The sequence below is a fragment of the Bactrocera neohumeralis genome, chromosome 5 (genome assembly GCF_024586455.1).
Source record: "Bactrocera neohumeralis isolate Rockhampton chromosome 5, APGP_CSIRO_Bneo_wtdbg2-racon-allhic-juicebox.fasta_v2, whole genome shotgun sequence".
Classification (NCBI taxonomy): domain Eukaryota; kingdom Metazoa; phylum Arthropoda; class Insecta; order Diptera; family Tephritidae; genus Bactrocera; species Bactrocera neohumeralis.
Genome location: NC_065922.1, coordinates 29,528,934 through 29,553,158, shown reverse-complemented (window position 1 = coordinate 29,553,158; position 24,225 = coordinate 29,528,934). Strand labels below are relative to the sequence as shown.

Sequence of the window (24,225 nt, the reverse complement as noted above, 5' to 3'; positions counted from 1 at the left end):
ACATAACTAAGGCAAAAACCAACCGTTAACATTGAATTTGGTCTTAAATGAAAGAGGAAGGCTTGGTGCTGCCAACAGTGATGCTTTGAATTTTCCATTGCATTCGAAAACTGTGTTTACAAACAAAACGCGTTTACATATTTTTGAGTAATAAAAATTAATTTTGAAACATTTTTATTACAAACACTATCAGCGACGCGTCCTGCTCTTTCATTTGATACCTCAAACGTCGTTACGGACTTATATTTGGCGGAGTTATGCTCGATTAAAGTTGCCTAGTTAACGCTTCCGGTGTGTGGCGAATTTCTTGCGCCTTGGGGGTATGCAACAGAAAATAAATTTTTTTGGCGCAGCCACCTGCTGTGCTCAGAGCATTTCTGGGTGCCTGGTGCAAATCGTCGATTTGAGCAAAATGAAAATTTGCGTGCGTCGCGTGTGTGTGTGTGTGTGTGTGCGTGCATGTGCACAGATTGGGTTGTTTGCTACAAATTAGCATAACTCTGTGAATTCTTAACCGATTTCGATGATTTTGGTGTCAAATTAAAGGTATGAATTTTGCGCTTCTTTTAAAAATAGAGTGGAGTGTAATTTTTCATTTTATGCATAATTTATTTCGACTTTTTTGTAAAGTTGGGTTAAAACTATTTGAATTTGGTTTTAATTGCTACATTTATTTGTTTCATTGTGCATAAAATAATAAGCGGTGATCTGTGTCTATCAACATTAAACAACTAGGCAGTTAATTATCGAAGTTTCGGGGGAGAAAGTGGAAGAATACTTTATTTTTAATATTTCGTATATAAGTTTATGGCATGGGCCCTGTTTGTTCGTATTTTAATTTTTTAAATGTATTTGCGGTAATGTAAGAAAATTCAGGATTTATAATGAAGGTGTGGTTTGCTTCAGAAAATGAAGAGAGATATTGCCAGTTTACGTAGTTCTGCGTAAAGTTATAAGCACTTAGCCTTCGCAAATGCATTTTTTATGCTTCCTCAAATGAAATACTTACGACTTTTGTTAGTTTAATTTTTAAGAAATGCGGAATCTGTTTGTATACAATTTTCTACATATTTTTTTAAGGAAATACTTACGAATGTTGTTCATGTTTTGATCATATTTTTTAATGATTATTCGACTTTATTATGCCATTTATTTTTTAATGAAATACTTACGACTTTTCATCATGATTTTTCAATAAGCTGTCAGCTTCCTTCAGAAATATTTTCCTACAATTTTTTTTAAGAAATGATTACGACTTTTGTTCTTATAATGAACATATTTTTTAATGATTTTTCAGATTTCTTACAAATTTTTCACCCTGATTTTTACGGAATTGTCAGCTTCCTTCAGAAATATCTTCAAAAATTTGTCTTTTTTAAGAAATATTAGAACCTTGCATATTTGAATAATATTGAATTTTTTCTTTGAACTACTTACGATTTTTGTAAATGATTATTTTCAAAATTTTGATTTTCAGTTTGTTTTTTTTTAATCTATTTCAAAATTTTTCTAAAAGCCTTTTTAAATGCATACTCACTTTTGCTTCCCCATTTTTTTCGAAGTAAATAAAAAGTAAAAAGTTTTGTTTTACATTTTAAAGTTTTTTATTTTTTTCTTTATTAATTAGTATAATTGTAATTTTATTAGCAGCTATTTACTGTTATTTGGTCACTTCGGGCTGAATTTTGTTAGCCAAAAACTGAGAATTTTCAAATTATTAAATGTCTAATGCCTCTGCGTAGTTTTTGAGTTTTTTTGTTATTAAATTTGCTAGTATATTTTTATTTTTTTAATTTTTAAATTTTCATTCCTTTTACATGTGAAATTATAATTTTTAAAATTTTTATTTTGTAAATAATATTTTTTAAAATTTTTTTATATTTAAATCATAATTCTTAAATTTTTTATTTTTTAAATAATCTTTTTTTTTAATTTTAAAATTTTTTATTTTGTAAATAATTCTTATTAATTTTTTATTTTGTAAATTATACTTTTTTAATTTTTTTTATTTTTTAAATTTAATTATTTTTTAAATCTTATTTTTTATTTTTATAATATTTATTTTTTTCCATTTACCTTATATACCTTACGCTTACATGCTACTTAATAATTTTAATTAATGTCTAGACCTCATTCATGCTCATAATTGCTGGCGTTTAAATTTTCTTTCAAAGTTTACAGTTTTTACAAGTGTTGTTGTTTGCCTTCGTTTGTCAGCTTCTATTGATTTTTTTCGAAAATGTGTTTTCTATATACATTTTGACAAATATTTCCGCTGCTGTATGTATATGTGGGTTTGTTGTTGTTTATTTGGCTTTTATAAAATGCTTTTGGCTTCAGCTGCTGTTTGCTAATCACAACAAATAAATATCGCCGGTGTTCATTTACACAAATTTGCTGGCTAAGGGACTTATGCATTGCTCTCGGCATGGAAATAAAAAAATTCCAGGAAATTAATGCTTTTTTTGTTTTTGCGATAATATTGCATGCAAGTGCTCGTTTTATGCATTGGTGTCATGACCCCTACAACTTGTTTACACAAATGCATTTTTTTCTTTTGTTTTTGTTGGTGTGAATTTGTATTAAAATGTTTACCGTTATTTTTTTCTATGTATTTGCATTTTTGCTGCATTTTTCTTCTATAAATTTACATTTAAATTCATTTTTTGCCTGCAAACTTTTCCCTCGATTTTTTGCCACTGTGCTCGCTTTAATCCGTGACAGCTGAATTATGTTTGTTTAATGCAATTTAGCTTTAAAAGTTTAAAAAATCTCTAATCTATTTAATAATTTACATTTTGGTTTTTCGCTACGTCAATATTTACAATGCCAGTTGCACATACACATATAGCTAAGTATGTATATATATACATATATGTATGTATATAATATTCATATAAATATCTGCCTCAATAAAAGTTAATTATTAATTAAAGATAAGCCGATTTACATACATACATAGTTATTTGCTTATTATCGATTCCAAACTATAGATATTCTTGCGTATGTGTGTGTTTATTATGTAATACATACTCAATTAGTATTTTTGATTTGTTGTTGTTCGCTATGATGTGTCTTTTTTTCTCTAAATAAATATTTTATTACATAAGCCATTTTTTACTTGCTTAAATGTTATCTTTCGCAATGCAGCAGCGCATTATACTAATTGAACATATTTCAACTAAAGCTAAACACATTTAAATTATAGTTCAATGCTTAATTTGGCAAATTTTTACAATATTTTATTTAAAGTCTAAAAGCCTATTAAAGCGGAAAACGATACAAAATTTATTATAAATTTATCGCTAAGCTCTAATTCTCAAAGTTTAAGCTCATAGACTATTTAACTATAAAAAATATCGATTTCGATTTCAACTTTGTTGAAATGTGGTGGATATGAAAAATAAACTCAATATTTTTACAACTTATTGGCTTATACTACAATCAGTAAGAGTGAATGGTGATTTAATGTAAGTTGAAGAAGACTTAAAGAACAATGGAAGCAAAAATTTTGGTGCTAAACTAGCGTACTAAAAAAGGCTTTGCAAATACTCTATATCGACAAGCTATGAAAAGTGGACCGCTTTTTGATTACAAATTTTTGTCAACCGAATTCATATCAATATTGACACCAAATACAAAACAACGATTGTTTTAGACGTGTGGTTTTCAATACGACAATATTGTTTTCGGATTTTTTCTTTGATCAACTGTTTTTCGATTTATAATGGGCTAGGTTTATTATAAATATAACGAACAGACGCGCTCCATTTAATATTCGGTCGATATAATCGCACAGCAGAGTCTGTAATTCAAGCACTATGAATCGGTTTCGCAACATTCTTGCTTTAGTGGATAATACACATTCTCGGAGATGCCATACAGTGCGCTGTGTTGCAGATTCGAAGGAGTCCAACTTTCATTGTGAGCAACAATTGCTTGTGCTTGGTTTGTGGACTTATAAAATCCAACTCGTGCACGAATTGAAGTCTAGCAATCATTAAGCGAGTCGGACGTTCTGTGAATGGGCCTAAAACGAGATGAACACCGATGCCGATTTTCACAAGCAAAATTGGTTTAGCCATGAATCTAAATTTTGGTTAAATGTGTACGTTAATAAACAAAATTTTCACATTTAGTGTGATGATAAGCCACAAGACATTGTTGAGACGACGATACATTCTCAAAAAGTAGTCTGTTTGGTTTTCTCTATGGGTAGAGGTAAACAAAGGTTCATATTTCTTTAAAAATGAAGCCGGCAGCCAGCAGCCAGCCATAATGTTACAGTTAATGTGGATGTTGAATGACTTTTTCGTACCTGAATTGGAGGTTTCAACAAGACTCAGCTGTGTGGCATGCAACAGCCAGCAAAACAATCAATTTAGTGAAAGGAGCTGTTGGTGATGGCATTATTATTAAGAGAAACCAATAAAGTTTTCTTTAAAATCGTTAAATGTTCAACCATGCATCAGATTACGTATTGAATAAAATGTATAAGCTTCCGGTAGGCGCTAACGTTATCTATTTGGTTATGGTTTTGTTCATGTTAACGAAAAAGAAGTCGTCATCATTATCTACGGCATAATATATGAAATGACAAGAACCATTTTTGAAACAAAGCACAATATGAAAATAAGGGTTTTGTTTTACAACTACCTTTCAGTGGTAGGGATTATTTTGAATGAAAACATTGGAATTACAGCAACAGCATTGTTAGAATATCGTTTAAGCCATATCAAAGAGCAGTATTAAGAGTAAATGCGTAAACATTTCCAGCGAGCTCAACTATGCAAAAATATATTTTAGAATTATTGGTGCTAAAATATATAAATACCTAGTTCAATCATCTCTGTTTTATTTTACTCCAGCTATTTAAAAAAAAAATGATTGCTTTGTCTTATAAAATAAAATAATTCTTATCGAAGTTATTACTTTGGCTATTGGGACTGAACCATCTAACAATGCATGTACGTCAAGTATTGTCTATAATAAGTTTCGATTAAACCAGCCTTGCTGTTTTAAATAAAAAACAATAATATAGTTAAACAAATATACTAGTACATATATGTACATATATCTTAAAATTATAAATTATATTAATAATTGAAGTGTTAAATTAATTATTTAGTAATAACATATTATTACACTTGAACTTAGTAACTTGAATCGCCATAATCCACAAAAAAACTTCGAGCTAGAGAGATTTCGAGTTATGGAAGGAAATTTGTTAAAATTTGACTTCTATTGAAAATTCAAGAGTTCTGGTTATGGAAAACTTTGAGTTAGAGAAGTTCGAGTTATGCAAGTTCAACTGTATGCAAATTAAATAAGTACTATGACAACTGTAATAATAACAGTTAGAGAGTGACGAAACGAGCGAGCTACTGGTAAATTGAAATGTATTAGCCGCACTTAGAATATTTTATTGTAAAAGAAATACGGTTAGAAGCAATTGTGGCAGACAATTGGTTGATTGATAAACGAGAAATCAGTGACCTTAATTTTGCCCTGACAATTGGTTATGTTATATACATTTTTTCACAAGGGCACAGTTAACAAGTCTAACGACAGGACTGATAGAGTAGAAGCTATATTTTATAATGTCGAACAACAATGATAACTAAGCTCTCTCAAAGTTTATGATATCTAATGGGAATGATCGAAGAACCTATAAAGTATATATATAAATGATCAGCCTGAAGACCACGTTGGTCTATCTACCCGAATATGCGAACAAATTATCTTCATCAAATTTGGCATAGATTATTGTCTCAGGCAATGCCCAAATCTCTGAACATCAAAGTCAAGATAAAGATCACCTTTCCTTATTAAGTAAGCTTAATTCGACTTGAACTTCGTTAACTTTAATATTTGTATGCCTAGAATATTACTTGTATCAAACAAAATGACTAAAAATAACTAGGAAAATTTTTTTTTCTGTTGCATGCAAACAATTGGTCGGGAAGAGTATAACAGCTTTGGTGCAGTAGAAGTTAACATTATTTTGTTATTTGTAATTAAAATTAAACACACAGGAAAATTGGAAAGGGCTTCTGCTTTCAAATTGATATTGTCGCTGATATATTTGCAGTTGCAGGTTCTAAACTACTGAATACAATTCTTTTAAAAGTTTTTATAAACCTGACTTTTGTAGAGCAGTTTCCTGAAGTCAAGTCAAACCACTTCATATCTCGAACAAGGCAAATACAAAGGTCTCTAAAAATTCTAAAAAAACCCTACGTCTTGCCCAGGATTACTAACATAAATCATCAGAGAGATATTGCTCAGAAAATGTTGAACTAGTGTTTATATGAAAACAGTTAGTACTAAAGAAGTCATTCGATTGAAATATTATCGTAATAATACGTAATTTCTTTAGATCAAAGCAATGATATTTTTGTCGGACAGACCGCATTGTAATGTTTTTTTTTAATAATAAAATCAACTTTCAAGGAATCTTAGACTACCCACACTCTGCTCATATCGGATTGGAAACGAGTTTTTAAAGAAATTCGTTTGCCATCTAGCGTTCTAGCACTGGACCCATGGATCTTGCGTGTGTTTAGCATTAATTGTTTTTGTGAGACTGTGATATTCTTTTCGCTTAAAGCACATCGCAGGATATTTACTGAATTATCTGCCTTAGCAAGGTTTCACTTGCCGTAAACATAATAGTTTTTAGTGGAACTTGTCCAATAGGCGTTCATAAAAATCTGGTCACACGCCATTTATCAAACTTGTAGGGAAGAAGGTGTGGTGAAAACATACAGGCATTTTATCAATTTTATCTTTAGTGTCCAGCCTTTGAAAGACTGAAGTTGACATCGCGGTGGCCTTTCATTTGGTGAATCAGGAGATAAACCAAAATTTATATTAGATACCTTAATAAATTTTTGAAAGACTCAAAGCGCTTTGTCGACTAATGACGGTCTTATTATCAATTACATAGAAGTATTAGATAACACAATGGATTGGCGTTCTAAGCTGTTCAAGTGAGATCGCTGTTAGGATCAACCTTCTCGCCTTACCTAACTTACTTAGATAAGCAATAAAAGGAAGTTTGGGCTAACCAGACCTCATCGGACTACTTATGGATGAAAAAACCAGCATTGAGTTATGAGTGTATAACGAACATAATTAGATTACCTTAGAGAACAAAAACTGAAATCTCACATTTGTCAGCAGTATATGTTCTAAGCTGTTATTAAAAATATTTCAAATTACTTTTCTACCTCTAACTGAATTGCAACTGTTCTTTTAAGCTGTTTGTTATACTAAATACTATAACAGTTATGTTTTATGTATGCCCTACTTTACGAAGATGAAGTTGAAAAATGAGAACTAGTTACTAGCATATGAGACCCGATAATAACTTACAACTGCTTATGTGTTAGATATTATTAGATGAATTTGTTGCTTACTAATAACTAGACTATGCAAACGTACTTACTAGCACTCTCTTGTTCTCGCTAACCGTAAAGATGTATCCATGTATGACTGTGTATGTTACAACGCCTACTAATTTACACCTGCGTGCCGTAATACTACAGCGACACATACTCCGCACCGCCGCCCGCATCCACCAACTTCGAATTACCGCTCGCTGTGGTCGCATTCGCCGCTGTGGTTTTTTGTTGTTGACAGTCTTGTTGTTGTTGTCCCTGCTTTATACTGCACGCCTCCTCTATGAAACGTGTCTCATCCTCCAAGCATTCCTCGTCCGCCTCATCTGGCAGCGAGAGCGTCGAATTGCCGCTCGCCGTTATGCGTCGGCCCATGTTGTCGTACTTTAGGCCCGCATTGCCGGACGCTGCTGTACCACCGGCGCCGCCTTTGCAAAGCGGTCGCAGCGGTGTGGCATCCATGGTGGTGGGCGGTGTGCTGCAGGAAGGCGGTGGTGGTGAGAGCGTGCCTATGCAGGCCGCGCAGGCTTTGGTGTTGATGGCAGCCGCCACCGCCGCAGCCGCCGCCGCCTGGTTGTGGTGGCACTGTGTTGACAAGTTCGCTGTGGCAGGTGGTGGTGGTGGCGGCGGCAGGCCAACTATATTGGCGGCATATGCTTGGCGTTGCTGCTGTTGTTGTTGCTGTTGCTGCTGATGCTCCTGATAGCCCTGACTGTAGGTGGTGTCCAGATTGTGATACGAGACGATTTCGTCGTGTGGATACAAATTCGTTTGTTGCTGTTGTTGTTGCAGTGAATGTTGATGCTGCAGCGATGAGTCCTTCTTGAGTATGCCGCGGCGTTGATGATTGCGCGGCAGCGTCGCAAACGACGAAACATTCACGGCCGTTGTTGTACCCGAAGGCAACATAGTGGTAGTTGTTGCATTTGTATTACCACCAACCGGACCGCTGGTCACACTGACGCCGGTCTGCACACTGCCGCCATCGGCATTCAGTTGACGCTTCGGTATATTCAAGAGGTCGGGATACATGCTGATATCCGCGCCGTCCAGCATATCCTGCGTCACCGAGACGCTGATAAAGATATTACCATACGCGGGATTGGGCACAATGTTGGAGCAAAACTCCGGCGGTGGCGGAAAGACGCCCACATTCAGCGGGAACTCTTCGGGTATGGTACTCGGATGCGTCGAGCCACCGACACCCGATGCCATTGAGGTTGGTATGCCGACCACGCTGCAAGAGCCGTCGGCAACCGCCATCAATTGCTGGCGGTTCGGCGCCATCATGGAGTTTGGTGTAGCACTGCCGCTGCCACCGCCCGCCGCGCCTGCCATGTGCGCGTGATGATGTTGTAGCTGTTGTTGGTGCGCCTGCTGATGCGTCAGCTGGTGATGATTGTGATTGGCGCGCATATTCTCCGTTGCATGTATTTCGATTGGCTCGAAGCCGATTACCGATTCTGTTTTACTCATTGTTGTTGTCGTATTGTTGTCCATGATACAGCTATCACCGCGATCCGCTGTTGTTGTTGTTATGCTCAAATCGAGCAACTTCTTTTCTTGATCGTTGAAGCTGACACTCGGTTTTACGCCGGATTTCTTTGGATGTCGCCGTTGTCGCGAAGTGCGTTTGCACAGACACACTACAAACGAGAAGAGTATGAGCAGAAAGATCGTGCCGAATGTGCCCATGATCAAGCCGAAGTACCAGAAGGTCTCCGGTGTCTTGACCAACACATGCTGTACAATTTCCGTTAGATATATGCTGATATTTTGTGTTGCCACGCCCACCACGTTCGAACCAATGCACGCGTATGTGCCTGCATCTAGACTGGTCATGTTGAAGACAGTCAAATTACTCCACAGTTTGTCCGACGAGATCGACTCTGCGTCGAAGATCACATTGTCATTATCCAAGATTTTACCATTCAGCTCCCAGGTGACTTCGGGCAATGGATCCCCATATACCAGGCAGCTGAACGTCGTATTGCTTCCTATGTCTATATTCTGTACATCCTCATTGTTGAAGAGCTCCACTTTGGGCATGCAGCCGAATTGCTCTTCATCCACATTCTCCCACTGCTTGTCTTTCTGCGCCGGCGGCCCTTTACACAGCAGACTGATGCTGTTCAATTTGCTCTTCACATACCAGTTGCGAAATTTGCGTAGCTTGCAGTTACACTGCCATGGATTCTCATCCAAGACGAGTGTCTTCAGATTCGTCATATGTTGGAAGACGTATTCACTGAGGCTTTCTAGCAGATTATTCTTCAAATAGAGAAACTCCAAGAGATTTAGGTTCGCCAAGGCCATGGGATCGACATATGAAATCAGACAGTTATGCAGATCCAATGTACGCAAATGCGGCAGTATGGGAAACTGATAGGCCACCAGCTTCTTCAGCGGATTGCCATTTAGATAGAGTATACGCAGGCGATCATTGCCCATAAATGTGTCCTTGTCGATCATCTCAATTTTGTTGTCAGACAGATCAATCTCCACTAATATTTTCAAATTTCGAAATGTCTCTTTGTGTACATACTGTACCTCGGACTTTTTCAGGTAGATGCGTTGCAGGTTCAGCAGACCCAAATTGGTGAATTCCTCGCGATTCAGATAGGGTATGTGGTTGTCGTTGAGTACGAGCACTTGTAGTTCGGTGCTCAGCGTTGTTGGTATGGTGGTTAGTTGCAGCGAGCTGCAGATGGCTGACTTTTTGCCATTGGTCCACTTACAGGTACAGTTGGAGGCACAACTCGCCGACCAATCATCGCCGGCTGCATGTGGCAACAACATTAGTAGAATGTTGAGCGCAAGGGAAACTGTATGAGAAAGAAAAAAATGGGGAACATTTATTCATAACAGTATTCAAAATAGATGTTACTAAAGTTTTTTTTTTTTTAAAGCAATTAAGAAGTTATCAAAAAATTAGATGTTATCTGTTGAAATGAGACCAGAATCAAGCTCAAGAAATATAAAGCAGGTTTGATGGTGGTACTCTTCATAGGAAAGCAAAGTTTTAGTTTAGAAACCTGCTAAAATAGCTAATGGATGTTCTAATTCTAGAGTCGTGGGTATGACATATAGGAAACTAACATAGTTAAATATTGAATATATCAGACTAACCACCGTTGAGACTCCGAAAACGATGACGCAATGGACGTCAAAACGAAGCTGCTGTACATAAAACCGTCAAAGAAATTGTCAGAATGATGGATGATCGTAAAAGAAAGTTGATCAAGATAGCTAATTTTCAAATGAATCGCTGAGTGGATGATTCTGAGAAGTATTTGTAGCTGTTTATACGAAATAAACAACACTTGTTGCGTCGATTTGGAACGAGATCATTTTACTTAGGTTTTTAAAAGACAGGAGTAAGACTGTACTGCATGCGAAATAAACTATTTATATTTTCGGTTTCCATGAACAATTTATATAGAATATCCTGAAAAGAGTACCAACCCTAAATGTTTGTATCTGTGAAATCTTTTTGGAACATTTACAGATTGAAATTCTTGACCATCGAAAAAGGTGGAAAGAGTTGTTACAGCAATAAGATGCACCATGTAACACGTTTATGAAACCGATGAGAAAAATTTATGAGTCAATAATAATCCGCATCTTTATTCTCCAGATCTAACCTCTGGTAACTACTATCTCCTCTACTCTATTCAACTCAAGAGATTAGTAAATGGTGAGAAATTTTAAGGCAATTAATACTTACCGAAACTGAAGTCTTTGATACAAAGGACAAATCTTATAATATTAAAAGTGGAGTAGAAAGTTGAAAGATTTCTATTGAAGACATATGTATCTTCGTACTACTCGGTTATGCGAGCTGTATAATCTATAATTTAATACTTATATTGCCCATAATATTTTCTTTATTTTAAAATAATATATAGTATATCAACTTCCCGCTATTCTTAAAGAAATTGTAAATCTAACATTGTATAACTGAAGACTAGTTGACCTGGCATCAGGTTGACATGTATTTAATGTGTTACAATTTTCTGACAATGCGTATAAATATCTCAATGATTGACGATTCTAGGTGATTCATGATGATGGCAACGGCTATGTTATACTGACGTCCATGAGCTATAAGAAAAAGATGAGGATAGCCACCAAAGGTCATGTAAAACAGTGGTAAAGACAATAATGTACTACGGTGTATTCATTTGGTGGACGGCGCTCGAATAGGCTACACTGATTGTAAACGTGTCCAAAGAGCGGCTCTCATTCGAATCTGCGGCGCATCCCAAATAACATCACTTAAGGAGTCGATGGCCACAGCAGCTTGTACGCCTTTCTTACCATTAGGTTTAATATTTTTGTATATTTTCCTAATAAAATAATAATATTTATATTACTATGCACATAACACTCGTGAATGCTACCGGAAGGTACATTTTTTTGAAAGTCGCGCTAAGACTCATAGCCTTTTATGTGTATTAAAAAGGATCGTATCGATTGCATCCCAGAAAATTTGGAGCATCGCGTCGCATTGGGTACTCCTTGTGGTTGTTTCTTCGTTCACATACCGACGATGGATCTGTGGATCAGAATAAGTCACTAGAGAAGACTCGCAGTGAGCTTTTTCATGCATGGGTCATGATAAGTGGAAAGATTGGAGACTGAATCTTCTGTAGCGAGCTCTTAGTTCAGCTTAGTTATATACTATTGGTCTACTGTATTGTTTTTCAGGCAGCAGTGGCTCCCATTTAGGTAGCACTAAACCAACTTCTGCAAAATAAAACTTTTTTCAGGGAAGTGAGCATTCATTCGGACATCATTAGTAGTACAAGGTGCGTTTCAAAGCAAAGATGACTTTAAAAAAAAACAGAACAAATGATTTTTTCGGCAAAATCAATTTATTTTATTCAAAATAGTCTCCTTCTGCTTGAATACAGCTTTTTGCATGGTCCAAAAGCATGTCGGACGAGTGTTTAAGTTCGTTGGCCGGTATGGCCGCCAGTATGCCGGTGCAAGTATGAATAACGCTTTCCTTTCATGGGCAAAGGTATTTTTCCGAAAAGGCAGACGTCGCACGGTGTCATATCAGGTGAATACGGGGAGTGGTAAATGGTCAAAATGTGATTTTTGGTCAAATAATCGTCCTTCGAATGTTAGATTCTGCGCAATTTTTGGTCGCCAGTCAATTTGTGCGGAACAAACCGTGCACACACCTTTCGTAAGTCCAAATGTTCGGTCGAAATGCGATAAATCGATGTTTTGGAGATGTTCAATTCCATTTCCATGAATTTCATTGATCATTTCGGCTTACTTTTGATGAATTCACACACAGTTCCGATGGAATTTTTGGTGATCATGGATTTTGATTGGTCCACATGTTGATCGTCATTTACGTACTCACGACATCACGTTGAAAACGTTGAAACCACTCGTGCACTCTGCTACGGGATAAGCAATCATCGCCATAAACTTGTTTCTTTAATTGGAACGTTTCGGTAAAAGTTTTACCAATTTTAAAACAAAATTTAATGTTTGCTCATTTTCGCACCGATAACACAAACATCCTGACACTTAAAACGTAATAGCTTCACTTCCAATCCATAAAATATCATGAAATTCTCACTGGACAATCGATAAAGATAGCAAATTCTAACGCACTAGTCGACATGTAGATGGCGCCACCAGGGGGCGCCAGATTCAAAAAGTCCTGTTTGCTTTGAAACGCTGCTTATAATACTAGCATTAGGTTTGGGAACTGTGCGCTCAATGTTAGTCAATGAGTATCTCTCACTAGTTATAGCATCAAGTTATTTCATTATCGGACTCGTTTGTGTGACGGTGGGAATCGGTGGATACTGCAAATGCGATGAGTTGCAAGCAAGGACTGAACCTTCGTTGTTATCTTGCATTCTAATACTGGATCTATGGACCTTGCGTGTGCTTAAAGGCGTTGTTGAACGGCTAGCAAATTTCTACTGGCTTAGAGTAGAACGTAGGAGATTTACTGATCTCCTTGCCTTTAGCAAAGTTGCATGTTGCCGAAAACGAAGAAGTGCTTACTGAATAATGTTCAATAAGTATTCTTGCTGTAATGCTAAAGATCCAGTTGGACGTAAACTGCCATAGTTGTATAGAAGATGGTGAGGTGGAAAAATCGAAGCAGTTTTTTTACCTTCGAGAAAACTAGAGACATAGCCTAAACTACTATGGTAGCTGCCTCAACAAAATATGATCGTCATTCGGCGACTTATGGAGGTCTTACTTACCAATCTACAATAAAATTGGTCATTAAGACTTTCTTGGAATCCCAACGGACTGGCGTTATAAGATGCCCTATATTCGAGATAACGATCTTATGAACAACTATTTAACTAATTCCATATAGACGAGAGATATACATATAAGAAATATACATATATTCCAACGCCGTTTGATGTCAGATGAATATTGGGGCTGGAAGAATGTACGAGCCTAATTGTGACCTTCAATAGGGGGTCGCATTTATTATCATCATTTTACAAAGCAAGTTTTCAGGAATTGTCTATGTCTAAGTTTAAATGAATAATATTAATTTTTAAATTGAAAAAAAAAATTAAGAAAATAAATGGGAAAACAAAATGAAACCATATTTCCCCCACTTAAAGGTTCAATACTCGCACTTCGCACACATAAATCTCTCCGCATCAATTCAGATTTCGAAAACATTGCGACTTTTGGCATGTCAATCGCTGAGCACCTATCGAACAAAAAGGCTTTTGCTTACGTCATACATAAATCAGCGTAAAGTGCAACGTTGCAACGTGTGCCACACAAATATGCAAGCGAGCAACACTTATCAGCATACAACGGGATACATTAACACATGGGTAGGTATATATAACGGTACACGCACTCACCTGACAAGCAAATTGCAATACAATTTCTGCTCATATTTGCTGGGATTGCCTTGCTGTGCGCTTCAATCGAATGACTATCGCTCAAAGTTATTGTAACTGCTGTTGTTGTTATTGTGGTACTACTGTGGCACTACACCTTAGCGCTTATTTTTGTTGCTGTTGCATATATTTTACCGCTATAGCTGCTGTTAATGGCAATAACCCGCACACGTCTTACACACCCTGCTGCTGCGTGAAGCTGGATATATTGTGGGGGTGTGGGTGTCGGTGTGCGGCAAGCCGGCGATTTAAATGCGTTGCCGACACACAGCAGTTGACGGAAGTTGCAAGAAGCGCACAGCGAAAAATGCAGCAAGAAAAAGAGGAAGGATATGTCACAACCAAGAGCGGCTGCTCGTCCGCTCCGCTCTACTGTACGCCGGTGCGTATGAGTAACCTTAGCGCAGGTATATTTGCCTGCTGTTGTTGACGGGACGTGTGTCCTTGTCGGCGCTCGACCGGAAATAGTACACCAGCGTTTGCTTGCGATATCAGCAAACTAATGTGGCAACATGCGGCGCCTCAATGCAATACTTTTGCCGTTGTTGTTGTTGCTGCTGTCGTTTGTCATGCGAAACGGCTGTGCCGCACCGAATTCGCCTATTGGCAACTGTGTGCCGTTCAAGCTGCTGTCGTCGTTTGCCTCGTCGTTTTTGCCTTTGTTGTTGTTGTTGTTGGTTATGTTTCTTTATTTGCCGTTCGATGGCTGCTGGGGCATGTGTGTTGCCATAAACTGGCGTATTGTGTCGTTGTTGGCGGCCTATCCGTTGGCAGCTGGCCTGACTGCTGATACCTTTGTGCCGTTGACGAGAATTGATGGAATTTGCTTGCAACTCGGGTAGTGAGCGCTGTGTGTCGTTGTCGTCGTCGCCGTTGTAGTAGTAGTAGTTGTGGTGCCACTGCTGCTGCTGCTGCCCTTGCAACGCCTCCAACATCACTGCCAATGCGTGGCTGCTTTTAAGCTGCCGCTCGCCGCTGGCACTTGATACCCTTTCGCTGTTTTGTATTCGGTTCGTCTGCGTTGGCCGCCAGCTTTGTACCCTCTGCTTGTTGCCACTTCGCGTTTGGCTTGCTGGACATTTAAATTTTTTTTTTTTTATTGTTGTTGTTGTTTTCAAATTCGTTCTCTACTTTGTTGGGCCTGTGTGTCGCTTTGTTGTTGCGTAAATTTTATTATTTCATTTGTTTTCGTTACTGTCACTGTTGCCACACTGTTGCAAATGCGTTTGGCGCGCTATTTTAACCTTGCCTTTTTTGTGTAGCATGCCACATGCCGCCCTTTACTTAACAACGCACAGTTGCTATACTGCTACTACTTCTCTTCTTGCTGTTGTTGTTGTTGTTGCACACGTTTCACTTCGATTGTTTGCGATCGCTATTGAGCAACTGAATTGGCAATTTTTCCTCCATTCAGTCGCTCATTCACACGTTCACACGCAGCACAGCACTATGCCACACCATTTGCAATTCTTTTTCCTTTTGCTCGTTTCCTGTTTATTCGCTCAGGTGGCGCTGTTGCAACATCTGTGTGACGCAAATGTATCTGCACGCAGCTGCTGGCATTGCCGTTGGACGCTGGTCCGTTATATTTGTTACACTTGAACGCACCTCTGGCTGGCACTCTGCTGCATATAACGGTTTGCTGTGCTGTGACTCCTTGCCGCGCGCCAAAGTGTTTGTCGCCACCTGCAACGTAACAAGAGAAAATGTGAAAATAATATAAAGAGAGTTTTTTTGCTATTGTTGTTGTTGTATTAAGCACATGTGATGTATTGTGCAACACAAGTTTTTCATTTAATAAATGGTTGTTGCATATTATGGAACACAATATGCGCGTGTACAATTGAAGCGTAATAACTAGTGTGCATGGCTGGTTGGCGGGGCTGAAGGAATGCAGGCACCATGGAGAAAGCTGATAAAAAGTACAATTGATTACATGCAAAAATGCGGCGAAAAAGTGTAAAAAGCAACATTTTGCAGAAAAAAAATTCTTCTTCTGAGATATCCTTGGAACGAATTTGAATGCGTAAAAAAGTTGATGTAGCTCTCAGGGTTCTTGGGGTAAAGAACAAGAAAGCTAAAGTATAAAAGAAGTTATAATACCCATCACAGGTGCATTTTGTATAGCATACAAGGGTATAAACAACTTGTATATTGACTTTGATTGTCAGTTTGTATGACAGCTGTCCGATCTGAATAATAAATTTGGAGATTATGGCGATATCCGAGGCAATAATCTGTACCGAATTTCTTGAAAATACCTTGTCAAATAGAAAAGCTTTTCATACCATAACTTGAGTTCTATCGGTCTGTTTGTATGACAGCTATATGTTATATATTAGTGATATGATATTAAAACTTTCTTCAAAGATTACATAGTTGCCTTAAGCAAAACTTCTTGTCAAAATTTGGGAAGATACCTTGTCCTTGAGTTTTCCACAAATAAGTAGCTACTTGAGCAGAAAAGGAAGTGCGCAAAATTTCATATCGATATCATGAAAACTGAAGGACTAGTTGGCGTAATTACAGACCAGTAGACAGGCAGAAGGACATGGCTTAATTGACTCAGCTATAGAGTCTCAGCTCTTTATTTCTGGATATTAAAACCTTCGTGTCAACTTAAATTTTTTTTGTTCAAGATAGTATAAAACTTGATAACCATGCTCACTTTGCCTCTATCACATTATATGATTCTATAAGACTCTTTCACTTAGCAATATATACTTGAGGTAAAATATTGGAATAAAACGTTGCAGAAATATTATAAACGTGTGGCACCTTTCATATAAAAATGTGATTTTGGACTCTAACTTTTCAAGCTCAAGACACACAATATGAGGATCTTAGTGACCACTGCTTAATCTATACCCCAAAGCACAGTAAATTTGTAAAATATCTCAAGGAAACTAGACACTTCTTTTTTGATAATGGTAACTTAGTCAGTTGCTAAAAACGAAATAAATCAAGGCTGGTATACCGGTATCAAGTGAGCGTTAAGATACAAATGTGCTGGGAGGGAGCATTTGCTGTGACCGAGACTTATTTTTTTTCTTTTGGTTGGCATGAGTTAAACCTCCATCCACTCTATCCGAAAAAACTAGTGCACCCTAATAAAACACAGCTCAATTCACCTCAGCTGATGACACCACAACATCAACGCAAGTCATCACACAATTCGCTCATCAACATTCGTTTTTTATACATTTTACAGTCTTTGAACAAGAAACATCATATTTTTTCATTGTGTTAAAAATATCAAATTTTTTACCGAAAAATGTTGATTTGCAGAAACCATAAATTTTTTGGTTCCATTTGAAGAAAAAGATGATCATGCTGATCATACTCTAACAAAAGCAACTTGCAAAAGATGTTTTCAACAGATAATGATTTGGGATGAGAGAGCGTAGAAGACCTTCAAAAAAGTTTGAAGACGCTGAATTGCAAGCAATATTGGATAAAGATGATATTTTGAGTCAAAAGCAAATGGTAGGCATGTTAAATGTTGGACGAAAAATAATTTCACACCGTTTGAAAGCTATGAGAAATATCCAAAAATGTGGAATATAAGTGCCACATGAATTAAATAAAAGACAAATGGATTGTTTTTTAACTTCTGTAATGTTTTACTTTAAAGAAATGAAAGAAAATCAGTTTTGCATCGCATTATCACTCAAGAAAAATTGATTTATTTTAAGAATCCTAAACGGATCATGGGCTAATCCAGGTGTACCATCAACATCGACTGTAAAAAAGATCGATTCGGTAAGAAGAGCAATGCTCTGTGTTTGGTGGGATCAGAAGGGAGTAGTATATCATCAGCTTCTAAAACTTGGTTAAACTGTTAATATTAATCGCTACAGATAACAAATGATCAAATATGAATCATGCATCGATCGAAAAACGACCATATTGAGCCCAAAAGATGCGGCAGAGTAATTTTTTTATACGACAATGCACCTGCACACAAAGCAAAATCGGCTGCTGAGAGCTGCTATCCTACCCGCCGTATTCGCCAGACTTGTCCCTTACCGATTATCATTTTTTCATCGATGGGACACGCATTGGCTGAGCAGCACTTCGATTCCTACTCAAAAATTGAAAATTGGGTGTCTGATTGGTTTGCTTTAAAATTGGAACATTCCTATTGGCATGGTAGTCACAAATTGTAAGAACGGTGTTCAAAATGTGAAAAAAGTAACGGTCAATACCCTGAATACTTTTTTTTTTACTTTCCCATTCAAAATTAGTCTTACCAATGTATATGGATCCATATGTGAGTAATAGCTGTGAAATTCAGAGAGCGTCTGTTTTTTGAGAACATTCTGTCCGTGTTTCTAAAATGGATAAAAGCGGTGAAAACTAGTGATAAGGTAACAAAGATCTTAGAAAAATCGTATATATTGTATATAGATCATTACTTTTTCGATGATGATACGTTATGATGCCAGTAATGGATAAGATCGAGTCAATAATTTCCCTAGCCTCCAATATGTAAGATATCTGAATAAAATTAAGTAAACGTATAAGCTTGTGTCCATACTCGTATAGTTTGGTGCCGAAAAATCGGTAAACCGGTCTATGAGTTACCAAATATTTCAACACCAAATCTAGTCGAAACTAAACCAGAGCTTCGCCGGAGATAATATTTATGATTTACTATCTTCTAGTTGATTTCGCAAGAAATTTAACGCTTTAAAGGTTACATAGGTTTACGGGTTTCAAAAAAATCGTTTTTTTTTATTGTCTTATTAAATTCTACAACACCTCTAGAATATTGTCCTAAATTTTGACGCGTTAAACTCATTTTTGTCGATACTGTGTTTTGGAATCGGTTTGCAAGATTTTTTGAGGACAACTCCACCGATCTTCATGAAATTTTATACAAATCTTTTAGTTACAATTCTTAAAGTCTTGAACGAAGGAATTACAACTTTTTGAGAAAAAAAATGTTGCGAAATTTTCAGAGAAATTTTAATTTTTTTGTAAAAATGTCTGCCAAAAATCCAATTTTCAGCTTTTTTTCCAATGTCCAAGTGTAAGTTAAGGTTTTAACTGAAACGCGAATGTTTTTCTCTTTAGATGATCATATAAGGAATTATCCTGCCAAAGCGACGCATCTTGTATCCAATAGGTCACCGTAAACGGAATCCAATGGCCTAGTTAAAATTTTTTTTTCCAAAAATTTCAGAATTTCTTTACTAATAGTGTACACATGTTTGTAACAATAGGAAATTCTAATAAAATATTTCATGTTTTTATGAAAAAAAAAGTTTTTGAAATAGACGGTTTTTTAACTTAGGAAACCCATGCAACCCCTTAACTTAACCCTTCCTTACTTGTTTTACTTTACTTTTCCCTGGTATTACGCAGCTTTTCCTGGAAACATAGCCACCAACATTTCCAATATTCATCGAATGCCAAGTAACTATTGGTAGCAGAAGCAAATCAGAAAATATGCTATAGCTCGCGGCCATAAACCTAACACTTTTTAATTTAAAACATCATTCAAGTCGGACGAATACTTTTCCATATTTCAATAATGTCGAAGAAATCCAATTTTTCTCATTTATCTTTTCAAAGTTTCTTGTACTGCTTGCATCACCGAAGTCCACTTAAATTCATAAAACAAACACATACATATATACAACATATGGAAGCGCTGCCTGCCACGGCTTCTCAAGCCATACGATTGTCTGCGGCCCTCATCTGTTGCTGATGTTCAGCACACTTCGAAACAATGCCGCCGCATTTCCCACATTTTCCACATACTGCCCACTGTCTTGCACCATATTTTTCGCACAACAACAAGGCAGTGGCCACAACAATGCGCGTTATGTTGCAAGTGTTTAACTGCAATGTGATGGAGTATTTCTCAGCTATGCGCCGCTTGAAATATTGCACTCAATATGTGGTCTGCTGCTTATTATCCTTGCGGATGACTTGTGTCTGCAGGCACGGCTAAATATGTGTGTGGGTGTTGGTGTGCGTGCGTTCAGTGGTAGTATTTATTTGATGCGTAATTGAAATGACATACTCGTAATAAATCGATTGCATTTTATCAGCAAGACTTATGGGTAGTTGGTGGCGAGAGCAGTTGCGTAAGAAGAATAAAACAATGGAATAAGCTTGAATGCCAGTGTAATTGTTGAAGGTGCATGCATTTAGATTGGAAATTAGAGCTGCAATAATAAATAAAGGATAATATGGCAAGAGATGGAAGTGAGATTGAAAAGTTTTTGTAGTTTTCTTAGAGTTTTCAGTGCTGTTTAAATATATGCTATAGTGGTCCGATCAGAAAAATATAGAAATGAAGATATTGCAAAGTTTTCCATGTGATATTAAATTTCATAGTGGTCCGATATCGGTATCCGGCAAATAAAATAAATCATTCTAAATTACATTAATATTAAAGCCTTGACACAGTCTAGGATTTCCAAAAAAAAATCAGTTTTATTACCCTGAAAAGGAAGTATTAAGTTTGCCACGAAATTTGTTATACTCAGAAGGCATTAACGAATATCCTATGAAGTAGACTATGTATAAATTGCCAACGTGATAAGTTTAGTCGATTTAGCCATGTCCGTCTCTACATGTGCGAACTAGCTCCTCAATTTTTGATATAAGTATATGATATTTTGTATATGTCCATCCTTATCAAAGAAGCTGTTTATTTGCCGGAAGTACCGATATCGGACCACTATGGCAATACATAGCTGTCATACAAACTGACCAATGAACTTCAAGTACTTGTATGGAAAACTTCTTTTGGTCAACAAGTTATCTTCACGAAATTTGGTATATTTTTCTGATCGGACCACTATAGCATATATTTATCATACAAGCTGAGCAAACAAAGTAAAGATGAGAATATTTGCGTACTCTTTATACTACAAGAAATGCATCTCTGATAAGTGTTATAACTTTGGCGCAGCAATGGTTTTTCTTATTTCGATTGCAATGAAGCCAGCCATGAAGATTCATGAAAGGAGATAAAATATTCTTTAGGGGGAGATACCTCTAGAATTTTCAAAAAGTGAAAAAAAATTCGCTCTAATCAATCGAAAATCTATTCAAAAATATAGTCCCGAATTTTTATTGGTCTACTCTGAATATTTTCGAAGAAACAGGCCCTTGAGCCATTGCAATTCATGCAGCGGTTGTGGAAGTCAAAAGATATGAGGCTCGTTTCCTCGAAACTAACGCGCTTTTTCGGGAAAAATTACATTTTGACAGTTGTTTAACTATTTTGATGTCGAAAGGTAAAAATGGTACTTTTTACAAAATCCAGACCTACATCCCCAATTTTTCGAAATTCTCAAAACCCCTCTACTGCGCACTTGATAAAAGCTTCTTGATTAAAAACATTACTTTTTTCGTTTCAGATAAGAAGCCAGGAAGATGACGTCCACAAAAAATGTCAATCAATCGGATAGTTAATATTTCCCCCATTTTGTAGTTTTTTACATAAAATAATTTTTTATTTTGTAGTTCAATAATACTTCTTAATATATATGCAAAAAACTCGGATGCTCAGTCATCCAAAATAAGAGAGAAAAAAATTACCTTTTTTGACGGTATTAAAAGTCTTTAAAGTTTTCCTATACACACTGCATATATGACGTTTGGCGCTCAAAGCTTGTTATGAGCTTAAAGGCTTTAGCGAGCTTTTTTGTAAATAAACTTAATAAGCTCAAAATCGTAGGATTTTCAAAAATCAAAATATGGAAAAACTATTTTCGTATGTGTGGTAATATAGTGATGTCCACAATCAGCAACATGAATCGCCCCCATTTTGTTTTAAAACTGAAGATTTTTTCTTAATTTCTAGACGAAATTTATTTTAGAATTTTTTCTGCAATAGTATCTAAAAATGTGTCGATTTTTCGACGTTTTATAGTAGCTCCATCCCTTAAAGGCGCTAGTCGAAATAATCTCTGTACGTTCTCTCAATAATAGAGCACTTAATCATATTTCCAACGGAGTAGTTAATGAACCCAACCCTCCTAAGCGTCATTGACACTATGGTGACTTTATCTAGTTACCAAAAAAGCCGAACAGCTAAGCGTAATCTTAGTTGGTATCCCTATTGATCGTAGAAATTTGAGAGTCCTTTGAAATGTCTATCGTTTGATGTCTGGTTATTTATAGATCTAATCAAATTCCATAGGTTAGGTTAGGTAGATAGGCGGATTTTTTATGTGACCAATAATAATCTGACTTGGATAGATAGATATGCCTGTCCTAGATATTGATCAAAACGACCGAGACATTTTGACAAAATGCCTAGACCCGGCCACATATTTATAGGCTTTGATGGTTTTTAACCAACGAGGTCATAGATCCAGAGCCCGAATGCACGAAGGCAATGATCCTATGCTCATTCACATCGTGACTTACAGTTTTCGACGATTGCGCTGACATCAGGTACCCGCACATGTTTAATATGGATATAGGTTAATCTTTGACTAGCTTAGAGCTCATTGTCAACGAGCTCAAGGCCTGTAGAGTAGTTCTGCTATCCGAGTGGATGCATACCTCACTAAAAGAAGCCGCAGTTCGGAGAAATACATCTGCTGCTATCTCGAATGCTGCCACTTCTACTTGGAAGACATTACAGTGAGCTGGCAGTCTAAAATAATATTGAGAGCCATCCAACGAAAACACATTGTGTCATAACATATAGTGTTAGAAAAGTGAGATTTAAGCAAAAAATATTAAATTCGTGGAAGTTAAAAAAAGATACAGCTGTTCAAAACTGAGTGAAAATAAAAAAGGGAAGAAGGCCACGAAATTTGTGAAGTATTTATTAGAATAAATATAAAAAAAAAAATAAATTGAAATTTGATTGGGAATACGAAACATTTTTTCGACATTCCAATATAATACCGTGACGGCCTCTTATTCTTCCTCTGGTCCCTGTAGCTGATACGATTTCTCGGATTTGAAGACTGTCCACTCGACATCAGTCCCCAAAATTATGTAAGGAATATCTTCCGCCGTTATGAAAACAACAACAACAACCTTTGATTTTATGTACCCCATTTCTGGATAACTTCGAGATGCTTATCACAAATAGGAGGATTGGTCGAGGAAACGTTTTGTCGAAAATACATTTCATGCATTTTATTCTTTGCCGCTCTTCCTGGCTTTTGACTTGTTCCGGCTTCTCAAATCATTAGATGCTCTTTTCATATTTGTTCAATTTTAAAATAAAGAATTCAAAATTTAATTGAAAAGTGGCAACTTAACTAATGCAAAGTACTTTTAAGTCTATTAGAGGACTCTCTCTCTCTCATGACCTCCACTCGTAGTTCAAGCTCCGCTTGGCAATGCATTATTTATAAAGTTCAAAGTGTTCGCAACAAACACTTGTCAGCAATTTATATTTCCATGAAAACTAGAAAAATCTAATGAACTTACAACACTGGCACTCACTTGCAAAAATACACTAACACAACCCAGGCAACAACAACAATCAGAGTAACCTTAACGCGACTAGGAAGAACAAGCTCTAAGTGACAGCAAACAGTAACTTAATTAAGCAAAAAGTTTTGGCAAAGAAAATTAAGTGACAACGGCAGAAGCTACTCAAACACATACCCAAACAAAAGCAATAACAAGAACAACAAAAGAGCATATCTAATGTCATTACAGAAGCTGCGTAGTAGTACATTAGTTCCATGAATAAAACAAAACTGACATACCACTACAACTGCAATGCGCATACACACATATACATATACACACGCTCATACATATAACTGAGGTGACTGCCGAAGCAACAAAGCAAACGCTGCGTGAAGTTTTCGGTGTTCAGTCTTGAAGCGGGCGGCGGGTGGGCGCACGGTTGCTCAAAGTGACAGCAGTATTTAATATTCAGTGGCAGGAAGTGTGAGATTATTTCGTAT

The 24,225-nt window shown here is 36.6% G+C and overlaps 1 protein-coding gene across 1 annotated transcript; it reads right to left on the bottom strand.

Annotated features, from left to right (window-relative positions):
- Positions 1-1,580: 1,580 nt before the first annotated feature.
- Positions 1,581-14,365, bottom strand: LOC126758873 (uncharacterized). Its single transcript, XM_050473290.1, has 2 exons — positions 14,279-14,365; positions 1,581-10,228 (listed from the first exon to the last, which is right to left on the bottom strand). The coding sequence occupies exons 1-2, from the start codon at positions 14,310-14,312 to the stop codon at positions 7,545-7,547; spliced, it is 2,718 nt and encodes a 905-aa protein (XP_050329247.1). The 5' UTR covers positions 14,313-14,365; the 3' UTR covers positions 1,581-7,544.
- Positions 14,366-24,225: the final 9,860 nt, after the last annotated feature.